Source organism: Setaria viridis, chromosome 5 (assembly GCF_005286985.2).
Source record: "Setaria viridis chromosome 5, Setaria_viridis_v4.0, whole genome shotgun sequence".
In the NCBI taxonomy this organism is placed as follows: Eukaryota; Viridiplantae; Streptophyta; class Magnoliopsida; order Poales; family Poaceae; genus Setaria; species Setaria viridis.
Genome location: NC_048267.2, coordinates 42,131,661 through 42,145,122, shown reverse-complemented (window position 1 = coordinate 42,145,122; position 13,462 = coordinate 42,131,661). Strand labels below are relative to the sequence as shown.

The 13,462-nt window shown below is 45.9% G+C and overlaps 1 protein-coding gene across 1 annotated transcript; it reads right to left on the bottom strand.

Moving 5' to 3' along the window:
- Positions 1-1,910: 1,910 nt before the first annotated feature.
- On the bottom strand, positions 1,911-12,649 carry LOC117856552 (mitotic spindle checkpoint protein MAD1). Its single transcript, XM_072294036.1, has 24 exons — positions 12,244-12,649; positions 11,863-11,962; positions 11,086-11,246; positions 10,587-10,784; positions 10,418-10,510; positions 10,122-10,244; positions 9,117-9,364; positions 8,732-8,903; positions 8,280-8,528; positions 7,108-7,270; positions 6,745-6,832; positions 6,598-6,667; positions 5,772-5,900; positions 5,657-5,695; positions 5,112-5,190; positions 4,864-4,886; positions 3,822-4,034; positions 3,666-3,730; positions 3,359-3,549; positions 3,016-3,276; positions 2,830-2,917; positions 2,601-2,726; positions 2,414-2,523; positions 1,911-2,316 (listed from the first exon to the last, which is right to left on the bottom strand). The coding sequence occupies exons 1-24, from the start codon at positions 12,463-12,465 to the stop codon at positions 2,168-2,170; spliced, it is 3,360 nt and encodes a 1,119-aa protein (XP_072150137.1). The 5' UTR covers positions 12,466-12,649; the 3' UTR covers positions 1,911-2,167.
- Positions 12,650-13,462: the final 813 nt, after the last annotated feature.

Sequence of the window (13,462 nt, the reverse complement as noted above, 5' to 3'; positions counted from 1 at the left end):
CATAACCCTCGTGTGGGGAGGACCAGAGGAGCCGAGTTGTCGAGGGGTGAGTTCGCAAAGGCTCCGGCAGCCGGCGGCCGACGCACCATCTGGCAGGAGCACTAATCAGTGCTCAGGACATCGGCACTTCGTAAGGCCGCCTCCAATAATACATATCAGTTAGCTCAAAGGAGTGCCACATTAGATTTTTGTTTAGTTGGAAGAGAGAGAAGAAGGAGAGAAAGATAAGCTATATCTTGATTAAGAGATAGTCCCATGCACACATTCCTATATTATATGAGTGTAATATGTGTGGCCACTTATGTTTGAGCTATGTGGTAAAAGTTAGATCATTGGGTGGGTTGTTTCTTGTACCATTTATTATTGATACAGAGTATGCCATATAGACATATAAGCTAGTGTTGACTCTAACTGTTGGAGGAAGTCTGAGACAGAGGTGAGGCAAAGCGAGGATGAGTGTGATCGGATTGTTTGCACCCTAGTCGGTGGATTGGACCTCTAGTTTTTCGATTGTGGGCTGAAACTGAAGGATGGTAGTGGGTATGTTTGGTTTGAGTTGCTTATGCATAAGCAACTTAAAAATAAGCAAATAAGTTGCTTATGAACCAATCACTCTTGCTTATAGAGTTGCTTATAAGTTGCTTATGCATAAGCAAATAAGCAACTCTTGGGTTGCTTATGGTTGCTTATGGGGCACTTTACACCTCCTACCCCCATTCTCTCTCCTCTCTCCCCTTTCTCTCTCCTCTCTCCCGTCACCACTCAGGCATGGCGCCACTTCCGCCCGCCGCCGCCGCTGCGCCACCCGCCGCCGCTACGCCGGCCGCCGGCCGCCTCCGCGCCGCCCACCGCCGCTCCCGCTCCCGCCCGCCCGCCGCCCGCCCGCCTCCGCGCCGCCCACCGCCACTCCCACCCACCCGCCGCTCGCTCGCTGCCCGCCTCCGCGCCGCCCACCGCTACTCCCGCCCGCCGCCGCCGCTCCCGCTCGCCCGTTGCCCGCCCGCCTCCGCGCCGCGTGCCCGCCGCTGCCCGCTTCTTCTGGCGCCAAGGGCTAGGAGCTGGGTAATTATTAGGGGTAGAGGGAAATGGGATGGCAGGGGCAAATATGTCAATAGCAATCAGATAAGCAACCCAAACCAAACACCTAGAGCTAAAAATAAGCAACTACAATAAGCAACTTTAAATTGCTTATAATAAGCAATTGAAACCAAACAAGCCCGAAATTAATGGACCACCATTAGGGACGGACTAGGCATGCTTGAGCTTGTTGGGCTAAGCTCGCCCTGTGGCTAGGCTACGGTTGGGTGGAAATTCTATCCATCTTCCGGAAGATAGATAACTAAGGGGGTGTTTGGATACGAGGTGCTAAACTTTAACAGGGTCACATCGGATGTTCGGATGCTAATTAGGAAAACTAAATATAAGCTAATTATAAAACTAATTGCACAAATGGAGTCTAATTCGCGAGATGAATTTATTAAGCCTAATTAATCTATCATTAGCAAATGGTTACTATAGCACCACATTGTCAAAATATGGACTAATTAGGCTTAATAAATTCGTCTCGCGAATTAGACTCCATCTGTGCAATTAATTTTGTAATTAGACTATGTTTAATACTCCTAATTAGTATCCAAACATTCAATGTGACATGTGCTAAACTTTAGCAACCCGTATCCAAACAGGCCCTAAACATTTATAAACCAACGGAGCTGACTTTTTTGGAAGTGGTCATCATCCGGAGCTGACTTCCATTGCGACCTGTAGTCCTCTCAATCAAGTCTGCTCATCAACAGGTTGCAGGTACAGTAAAGCTGTCATCAATTCACCCACATGAATGGGTCCCAACATTGTTCAGTCCAAAGAAAGCCTGGATACAAAACCACGAATATACTGTAACTTCACTGCAGTTGATGGACCAATCACCATTCTTCCCATTTCCTTCTGTTTCAGAGTTTCAGCAATCACGTACACACATCAACCCACGCACTTTTACGCGAATCACAGCATAGCCGTCTCAAATGAAACGGCCATACTTGCCAAATGCAGAAGAGATCTCAGTGCAGAATGTTTCATGCTAAATAGTGGCCCAAATTGGACGCCAAGCAAGTGAAGATCCATCCACACAAACAACGACGATTTTGATGAGAGCTGTGAAGGCCAATCATCATATGGCGACGTTCCAGACGGCCCCTTCGCCTTCGCCGCAGGCCTTGTGGATGTGCCGCATCCTGTCCACCGACTTGCAGACGCCACTGCACGACCAGTCGAAGGACGCCACGCACACGTTCCCGGCCCGCTTCTTCCACTCGCAATCTGCCCGACGGACGAAACAGAGGAAGGCTCGCCGTTACAGCAAAATCCGGCTGGCTACTAGGTGAATTCAAAAGCGGAGATGATGCAGGACGCAGACCTGGAGGCGTGGCGCAGCACATGCTCCGGTCGTCGACGTGCTCCACCTCGAGCCCGATCAGCCACGCGCCGAGCGAGACGTCCTCGTTCGCGAACCTGTGCAGGATCGGCCTGGAAACGATCGAGTTCCAACACAAACTTCAGGCACAGAGCCAACATGGCCAAGGATTGCTAGCACACGCGCTTACTGGTTGATGGAGATGTAGGCGGCAAGATCCTTGGAGATGGCGTAGATCTGGCCGGTGGCGTGGCGGAAGTACTTGTTGCCCTCGTCCCCGAACTTCCAGTACTCTGGCTCGTGGTACTTCACTCCTCTGCAACAGAACCGTACGGATTGTCAGTCAAGTTTTATTCTTTCTTATAGTAAAAAAAAAAGAAAGAGAGAACATGTCCTGCGCGGCAGGAGGTTTTGCTCACTTTTGCGAGAGAACAGGCCCGGACTTCATGCAGCCGACGTACACCCTCGGCCGCGTCCTGTGCTTCGCCAGCCTGCTCGACAGCATCCCTGCAGTTCAGAAAACAAAAGGAATTTGTTGCGACTGCCCCTGTCCAACGACTAGACACGACGACTCGCCGATGGCGGCGCATGCAGTGCGTGCGTACCGAGGTTGAGGTGGACGTCGTCGTCGACCTTGACGTAGAAGTCGGCGTCCCAGGTGGCGACGGCGGTGGTGAAGTAGATCCTGGTCTTGGAGGACAGCTCGTGGTAGCCCTCGGCGTGGTCCAGCCGCAGGAAGTCCCGGGTCTCGGCCTCCTCCGCGTCCAGCGCCCGGTCCAGCGCCCCGCCGCCCGGCGCGCCGCTGTGCCCGATCACGAACCGGATCACGACCCCCTTCTCCGTCTCCAGCTTCCTCAGCTTCTCCCCTGCGTAGTCGTCGCGGCGCGTCAGCGACGGCCGGCGGTGGTGGTGGTGCGTGTGGTATTGGCCGGTGGACATGTACACTACCTCTGGGGACCCAGGTTTCGCGGAGGGAGTCACGCCGCTTCCTGCTGGAGAAGGCCGTGTTGATGCCGATCACCACGAAGGCCTTCTGGGGCGGCTTGGATGGCACGGCCGTGCCGGCTCCGGCGGCGCCGCTCCTCGCGCGCTCCACGGCAAGCTCCATCTCCAGAGTGGACACCGCCTTGTCCAGCGACCTGGCGGTTCACCGTTGCATGAAATTTTCGAAGACAAAAGGCATACACTGATGTGCACGCATGTGCTTGTTGGCATGTCAACAGTTGCAGTGTTCGATTCGAGGCGGGATGCTTACTGAATCGCTTGATGGGTCCTCGACACCTCGTTCAGGAGATCCTTGGGATGGCTCTCTCCTAGTTTCTGATAAGAGATTCACAGTTCGATCAGATGCAAGAATGAATATGCTAAGTAACCATGCAACGCTCAGCGACAGGACTGACAGCACACTTACACGCTTGTTGCCGGCGCAGCCAGAAGCACGAACGCTCTCCTTGGCGCCGTCGTCCCTGCTCGCGTCCGCCGACATCAGCGACACCCTGCCGCTGAGCAGCAACCCTGCGACGAAGCTCGTGACGCACAGTGCCGCGACGGCCTTCCTCGACAGCGGCGCCCGCGCCCGTAGCGCCTTCGTCTTCTCCAGCTGCGGCTGCCGCTCCGTCAGCGCCTGCACCAAATTTCAACCAGCATGTCACCTCACATTTCAAGAAATCTCACGAACTCATCCGCGACAGTGCCGGCAGCGTACGCACCATCATTGATGCGACTTCCGCTGCTCGAGATCGCGTAGCAGGTAGGCCACTACGGCTACGAGAACGCCGCGCCAGGTGGACGTGTATGGCCGGGACGCCTGGAGGCCAGGCCAGGAGGATTTATGTGCCGGGGCGCGAGCAAAGCGCCGGTTATCTGCCCTGGCCGCCTGCGCCGCGCGAGGGTTCGGTTCGGGGAGCCGTTTCGTGTGAGGCGTCGTCCCGAGACGCTCACGCCGACCGTGTGAGCCTCGCAGCAGCCGGATCGCAGCGCGGGAGCGCCGGGAACCGTCGATCTCGGGTTGGAGACGGGGCCAATCATGAGTTGGCGTGGCTGGAAAAAGGACGCGGAAGTGGGAGGGAACGCATGCACTTTTCAGTTGCGGAGCTCGCTCTTATTTTACGGCTGTATGTCCGTACAAGTAAAGCCAGCTGATGGCAGTTTACTGATTTCACGCCAAATTTTCACAGAAGCCGTTTGCGCTTGATTCAGCTACAAGTAGTTGACGTGCTTTGCAAGGCGCTGCCGAGCCAAAGCTATGTACAAATATGAAAACGCATGGCAGAATTTCAGCCATCAATGATACATGGAGATGGAGCAAGCCCCATTTGCAGCAAAACACTCGTGCTCTGGTTGGGCTAACATCCAGTGATGATTGGCGAATCAAGTAACGTATTCCTAATTACTAGCTACGGTTTAGACAAGCCACAAGCTCAGCATTACGTAGCAGAAGTGCAGAACAGTACAAGCCATCGCCGTGATGCTGATACTGTGACACATGCTTTGTCACAACAGAAACAAGAGCACATGGGATAATTAACCACCAAAGCTCCAACCTCTACTTCAATTATCGATCCCCAGTACCTCAGCAGAATGCAATTTTCACTCGACCAGTGTGAGTGCTCATATATACTTTTCATCAATGGAGGAAGAATCAAACATACAAACATCCAGCAATGCGACTTGCCACTACATTCACGTCTTCAGCATATACTTCTCTTGTTGAAAGATTCCATTGTCAGGTTAGCGGTAAAGGCTGGTATGGAGTTCATCCTCCTTACGAAAACGTCCACCTGAAAAGTATGGTTAGATCTTCTGAGGGAAATTCCAGTTTCATTTCAATACAAATTCAAAAAAGTTTTGGACCTTCCTGTTCTAGCAAGCCAATCATAAGTGTATGTATTGATTAGGTCAGATCCTTAACAAATCTATCTTAACAAATCTATCTATCTCGAAAATGCTTACAGGAAACCCGATATTAGGAACGTTTGGGTTCCCATACTCAAACAAACCAATTAGACATTTAACTCAAGTTCAATGCTCAATACTTTAAAGCAAATGCAAAACTATTTATCACCTAGATTAGTCTATGCAGCCTGATTCAAGTACCAGAACTTCTGAACCTTGAAGAAGCTGCATTTTGAATTGCAATTTAAACACATGCAAACTCAAGACTCAAGTTCTAAGGTGGATTTAGGACTTTGAATCACTAGGATGAATGGATGTTTGCTAGTAAAATGCAGTAGATTAGCTTAATACCTGCTGAGCAATTTCTTGTTGAGACGTGTAGTCGTTGACCTGTATTTATAAGTAACATCAAATGTGTTTCATGAAAATATATGAAAAGACCATTTCAACAGCGTGATAGTGTTACCACAATATTAGTGCTTCCTGATTCATAGTCAAACTCAAGCTTTTCATCGTCGCTTTGGGCATAAACTGATTGCAGAATAAAGCGTGTTACAGGGATCCCATTTGACTGCTGCTGATCGTTCATCACTATCTAAAACCATGAAACAAGGAAAGGTTATGTCAAGTTACAGTTTATGGTTGTTGTTTGAACAGTTGGATGGAGTTAAAAGCATGTAGGAAGAAAAATTAAACAAAAATATAGTAGCAGAAAAATATTGAACGTGAATATATGATGTTTACTGAAACATCACATATGCAAAACATCTAGGGAAATCAAATTTTTCCTCCAAATGATAATTTGAAGATTATTATCATAAAAAAATAAAAATGGACTGTATTGACATCCAGTAATAATGTGCATATTGCTTATGATCTTGAGCCCTGGAGGGTGTTAACTACATGCTCAACACAACTCTCTTAACCATTAGGTTCAACAGCACGTCCTGCTAGTCTTCTGATAGTCTACACCCACAAAACAAACGTTGGCTAAAGGGGAGTTTAAAACGATGGTTTCCATCTAAGAAAAATGCTTACGGAATTTCTATATGTAGCTAAAACAGCTAATGTTGAGATGCTAATATAAAACATTCTTTCCTTGACCTTTCAAACAATGCTTTTGGGATGTCCCTCCCCTTGGGTCGAGTGCATCCTTTTTTTTTCAATAAAGTACATTGTGTCTCAAGATTCAGATATAGCTTGAGACTGAATATATGGACCACAGGCATGACAGAGGGAGGGAGAAGTTAGCAAAAAGCCCACCTCAAATGATGTGTGTTAACTATCATTACCTTGTAACCAAAAAGCGAGCAGCAGGCTTTCCGGAAGACCGAGATCCTCTCTGCAAACACCGCCTTGTATCTGTTTTAAACAAAGTATAACATTATATCCAACAAAATGTGCAAATAATTCTAGAAGAGAAATAATGATTCACATACCTTTCTTCGCGTTTTTCAAGTGTGGCAATTTGATTCTTAAGTTGTGCTAACTTTTCAGCAATATTTGCATCTACCACAGTCCCAGCATCTGCACGTCAATGTTCTATTTATTAGTGCACCCAAAGAAAAGTAACAAGGAATTGAGCATAAATTACTGGCTATCCAAAGATGGTCCACTCAATTTAAAATACAGACTCAACTGCTCGAAACTGCAAACTAATTATTACATATGGCGATAAATGAAAATAGAAATCCATAGGACAATAGCTCTCTAGCAAAGTATATAACCGGCAAAACCGCAAAAGAAATGCAAGAAAACAAGAAATCCAAGCAATTGGCAGTACAAACAATGAGACTGCATACCGGCTTGTCCTTTCAGTTCTTCGACTGCTTGCAGCCTCTCTTTTGTTTTCTTCAGTTCAGCTTGTAGCGCTTCTATTGTCTGCTTGGCTTCATTGTCAACTGCAAGAGTATTTACCATGCGCAGTACTTTTGTGCTCGATGCAGAGTAATCTCCATGACCTAACTGTCAAATTACAAAACTTTCAAGCAAGCAGAAGCATGGCACACTGAAGAGAATGTTGCAAGTTAAATTAGTACTCTTCGCAGTTACGTATCAATAATTGCACACTACTAGTACTCTTCACAACTATCTATATTTTAAAGAAGTTACATTTATTTACGTCCTGAGTTTCACAAGATAACACTACTAGAACAAAGGATAATCTTGGGAAATAAACGAAACATACATCTTCGGCATAAAACCATCCACCAATGTTTCATTAGAATCTGAACGGCACAACACTTAGCTCTCCTGCTTCAGTTCATAGGCCGGGCAGTTATAGCAGAAGCTCCCATACCTAGTGGTTCAGGCATGCTATCGATATAACAAGAAAGATGGGACATACTCACTGAGTCATTGTACCAGCAGGAAGAAGGCATGGATATTCTACACCAATAAGAGTTGAAGACAAGAACCTACCCTAAACGTGCATAGAGTGAAAGGCAAGGAAATTTTTTACAATGTTGCTGTACGTACGACCAGGTTACAACTGTCGACTGGCATAGCATCACAAGTGTGTGCTTGAGTCAAGCAACCAGTAGGCGACTTTGTTGCAACACGGTTGTGGGAAACAGTCATATGTGAAGCAAATCCTTATTTTGGCCAGAAAGTGCGTGCCTGTGCCAGGCAACCCATCAGAAAGATTTTGCCGTAGCATGGTTGTGCGAAACAGTTGTACATGAAGCAAATTCCTTGTTTTTAATTTGCCAGACAACAACAACCATTCCCCCTTAATGACCTCTCCAATGATTCACCCTTCCCTTGTACTGTACGGAGCCACTACTGTTTCTCATTAAAAAAATGTCGACACAGGTTTTTGGTAGCTTGCCCAGCACCAATTAATCCAATTTTGTGACATCTGAGACATTTAAGCAGTATAACCCAACAAATTTTTGAGAATTGCGATGGGGTATATGTGAGGAAATCAAGGCACCAATTGAAGGGGTGATCCCAGATATTCTTAGTTTCTTACCTTGGACTCTAGTAATGCAACCTGAGAGCGTAGTTGATCTCCCTCTCGCTCCAAAGACTTCACTTTCTTTGCTTCAAGGTTTAATCTTTCGTTCATTATATTGAGTTCAGTGTCCTTGTGACTAACCAGTTCCTTCTGCTCATGTATAGTGCTCTCCAGCTCTCTTATCGTTTTCTCCATTCCAGATTGATCCAACTCCACAGCATGTTCCTTTCTCAATTTGTCTCTTTCTTCACTGATCGCAGCAAGCTGACCACAAGAAACAGGCCAGAAAGAGCAGAAGTCTAAGCGTATATTCTTGGCACATGAAAGGATTGACTTTCAAACAACATATGAACTCTACACCGGAAGAGTTATTTTTCATCGGAAATTAGACTTTTGGTAAAGGGTACATAGGCATAAAAACAGGAAATGGAAAATTACTAGTAGAACAGGTAGCGACAAGATGATACCATAAGCTCAAGCCGCTTGACCTCCTTGGCAGCACTTTCAGCCCTCTCTTTAGCAAGGTTAGCTTCACCTTCTGCACGTTGCTTGCTGAGATCAGCAAATTCCAGCGCAACCTCTAATTCTTTCAACCGTGATGTTACTTCACCAACTTTGTTCAAATTTGTCAATGCTTGCCTGTTAATCATTCAGATAACTACATAATTTTTTTTCTGAAGAAAAGACGAGTGATAAAACTAAAATAATAATCTTTCATGCAAGTTTTATGCAAAACAAACCTATATACCATGGTTTATAAGTTGCAACAATATGCGTTTTGCATAATAAGACAATATACTACTATGCGTGTAACTGGCAATGAAATATCAAAGAAAAATAGGGGATGCGCACTTTTGCAAATCTGCAATCTTTTGAGGTATGTCGGCATAAGAAGACACATCAGGTATGTTGCTGAGCAGCGCTGTACAAGATGCTAATTCAAGCTCCAACTTATGTGCTTTGGCTTCAACTTCCTGCAGCTTTGACAATTCCTGCTCCGCCCTTTCCCTTCGCCCCTGCTCCTCCAATAGTTTTTCTTTCATCAACTCAACATTTGTGTGGGAAGATTTCAACCTTCTAGCTTCATGCACTTCCTTTTCCTACATATATATAATGATATGGGTTAAAAGTGTTATTGGTCAAAAGATCAGAGATTCTGTAAAAATGTCTAAATTTGAGGGATACAGGCATCAATAATAAAAAAAATAAGCCCCCGCAAAAAGTATTTTTTAAGAAAGTACCACCTCATCATGCAAAACTGATAAAACATTCTGTAACAAAATGCACTTTAAGGGGTGCCTTGATAAATGTAGTTATGCACTTGCTCAGTTTTTTTTTCTATCTCTGCACAGCAACTTTGAGAACATCTGCTATTCTAGCTTCAGTTTCTTTTGTACTTTGGATGTTTTCTTGTCTTGCCATTCAGGTCTTTATGCCTGATGTCAAGACTTTGGCATTAGCTTGTTTAGCTAGCCGCATCTGTTAGCCCTTGAGACAGTACTTTATTTACATTTTGCGTTGAATGGAAAAATGGGAAATTCCAGATAGGAGAAAAAAGGTAACATAACTGGAATGCCTTTCAGATTAGAGAACCAATAGGATAGTAAACATCCTCCCTTGAGCTAAACACATATCATGGATCAAGTATCAGTGATATAGCCTCTTACATGTTGGCATAACAACAATAAACTGAGAACTTTTCTTCCAGACAGAAATAGCTGGAGTTCTAGCCATCAACCGATATATATTGAAAGAAGCATTTCACAAAACAAACTACATGAAACAAACTTTCATCAAACATCTACATGGCATTGGCCACCTACCATAAAGGAAATATTAAATTTGTTATATGCTTACATAATTCCGGAGTTCCTCTCGCAAAAGCTTGATCAACTTCTGGTCATCTGTTGGGGCATGTTGCCCAGGCAAAGCACTGGAATTCAATAGCTTGAGCTCCATTTCATTCCTTTCACGAAGACACTGACCAAGATGGCAAGAGCATATAAAATATAATTAGTATGTGGAAGCGGAACCAAATTGACGAATCAATAGATACATGTATGACAATTTCGGCAAGGGACCCAATTCTCAGAAGGAGCAAGAACCAGAAATGCCATAGACAATAGAATTGTGCAAATCAGATCAATACTGACCTCTTCAAGTTGCTTTTTCAAGTCCACCAATTGCTCATTTAACAACTCTGCTTCACTCTCATAGTTTTCTGCCCTGAGTCTTGTTTTCTCAAGCTATCCCAAAGGTTTAAAATAGATAAGTCAACAAGCAACCACAAATGGATATTTGAAACAGTTTAACAATGTTAACCTCAACATTAAGTCTGGAAGCAGATAAGGTTAGGTCTTCTTTCATATATGAAAGTTCTTTCTTAAGGGTTTTTTTCTCCCTTTCTGAACTTTCCAATAATCGCTGCAAATTCCCTTCCAAGTCTTTGATCGATTCCTTTGCAGATGATGCAGATGATTCTGCACTGATCCTAGAATCAATCTCTTTATTGAGTTGTACCTACATTACCATGAAGAATGACACTATTCATGTCCGTTGACAAAAAAAAGATACGATAGGACACAAACTGTAGATCAAATGTTGTCACAAACAATAATTCATGGATTTTCCATAGGATTGCCACCATGGCATTCCGTAATAGAACACATGTTTCGATGCCCCCCCCCCCCCAAAAAAAAAAAAAAAAAAAAAACTGGCCCCATCCTGAAAAAAGGAAAGGAAAAAACTGACAGAAACAAGCCCCCAGCAAACATGAAACATGATGATGGTTGTATCGGATGCCAGAGGGTAAGAAGATTACCTCAAGTTCATTTATTTTTTTTACTTGATCATGATACCGCTCCTGATAACCAGACAACTCCTTTAGTAGACGTTCCTGTAATGCACTCTCCCGCCCTTTTGTTGCTGCCAGTTCTTGCTCCACATAGTTCAGTTTATCCAGGAACTGCATCCTTTCATCCTCTACAGCAATAAATTACAGTTTGTGATCCCACTTGTATCTGATTCAATGGCTAGTAACAAATTAATGCTAACTTCTGAATCAAGGTTGCTTAGAAGAAAAGGCGATCAGCTATTAGTTTTCCCTACTTCCTACTTTCAACAAATGAGGAACTTGCTGTAGATATAACTTGGAGGGTGATAGTAATTTGACATATCTTGAAGTGACAGTCGTAATGCATATAGCTATTTAACAGCTAAATATGATTAACCATGCTCACACAGTACGCATAAGAAAACAACTACTCCCTCCATACCGTTTTACCAGGCGCGAGAGGCATCATACCAGATACCAAGACGACGTATTAACTCAGCCAGACTAACCGGTGCGCGGCATGCACGGAGTAACTGCCTCGCGCATGCAGGGACGTATTAACTCTCCGTTGCCTACCTGTTGCGCGTATTTTTCACTCCCAAACTGAGTGCGCTCTTTTTCTCTCGTTTTTAGTACACCCGAGTAATTAAATGATCCTTGATAACCCAGCTCGCCTCCTATACTGGTAGATTTGAAAAATGGGTGTGCGCCTGGTAAAATGGTACGGAGGGAGTAATGATAAAATCATGGTAAACCAAAGCATACCACTCTTGGATAATTGCTCCTCCAATGCATCAATTTTTGTTTGATACTCCTGAACTTGCTTCTCTGCAGTGTTCAATGCCACCACGAACTCTGATTTCACCTTTCAGAATTCAGAAACGCCCACATGCCAAAAACCAAACAAAAACATTAACATGCCTATCAAACGGCATACAAACTTAGAATTACAATATCAAAGCACAGTGTCTTCATTTCAGGGATTTCCTTGGCCCAACCAGCAAATTATTATGTAAACCGACTCTAATGACAAATTGGGGTAGTATCAGGGCGCCAGAAGGCAGCTCCCAATCGCTGTGATGAAATGTTACACGGGTCCAATGAGCTAAACCATAGCAGCACAAGGAAGGGCCAAGACGATCTCACCATCTGGCGGCAGTGGTACGTGCAGACCATGTCGTCGAACTGCTCCCCTGGGGCGCCGGCGGGCACGAGGGCGGTGGGGCGGTCGTAGAGAACCATGCGGCGGTCGGAAACTGGACTCCGGCCGGCCGCGCTCGCGCCGCCGCCGGACTTGACAACAACGAGGTCGGCGTCGTTGTCGGTGTCGGCGCGGCGCTTCCGCTGTGGTGGGGTGCGGAGGATCATCTCGCCGCCTTCGCAGTGGTTCTCGCCTCCCCGCCCCGAGGTTCTGGAAGCTTCGGCTGGTTCCTAGGGTTTTGTACTGGATGCGAGGGGGCGATAGGTTTGGGGGAAGGAGCGGAGTGGAGGTGGAGGTGGAGGCGGTGTTGGGGAGGAGAGGAGCGATTCGATTTGAACGAAGGAAAATTGATTACGTAGCATCGAAACGTAAAATACAAACTCCCACTCCATTATATTTTTTCACCAAAAATTTATTTTTATACTTTTCAGCACAGCGAATGAAATGACCATGCTACCCTTAACTTGAGGACCAGAAGAAAATCAAGTCCTAAGCATTATCCACCCGATCCGTCACCCTCCCCTCGCCTCGCCTGGACCCGTCACCCTCCCACCCAGCGGCGCCACCCAACCCAGCACCTGCGACGTCGCCCCTCCTAGCACCTACGATCCAACCCATCCCTGCAGGTGGGAGTACCGGCACACAGGCATTCCCAGACGGCCACCCTCGAGGCAGACCCACGGCTGGGCGCCCTCCGCCAGCGTCCGCCCACCCGCCGCCCGATTTGCCACTGTCCACTGCCCAACCTGACGTCATTAGGCGGTCCCTCGAGCTCGGTGTCATCAGATGCATCCAATGGAGATCTCCGAATGGTAAGACAGAAACCCTAGCTCGTCCTATCCCTGTTACTGCTCATTGTTCCTCTTATGTTTCTAGGAAATTAGTTATATTGTTGAAATTAGTTGTAAAACACACGTGTTGTCAGATACATGGATCGATTTTGGTATGCGATTGGAACTAAACAGTACTGCTTTAAGGGGAATTGCAACAAATGAGTCAAATGGATTAGAAGTGGGGATCCCTTAGAAGTGTTGTTAATTTCTGCACTGCTACTATTTTCAGGATCGATGAGAACAATGCTTGTAGAGTAGTGATTGATGTATCCTCCTTCCCAACTATTGAAGATGGTCGAGCGATGAAAAGGGCAGATGTTTGGAATAGTGG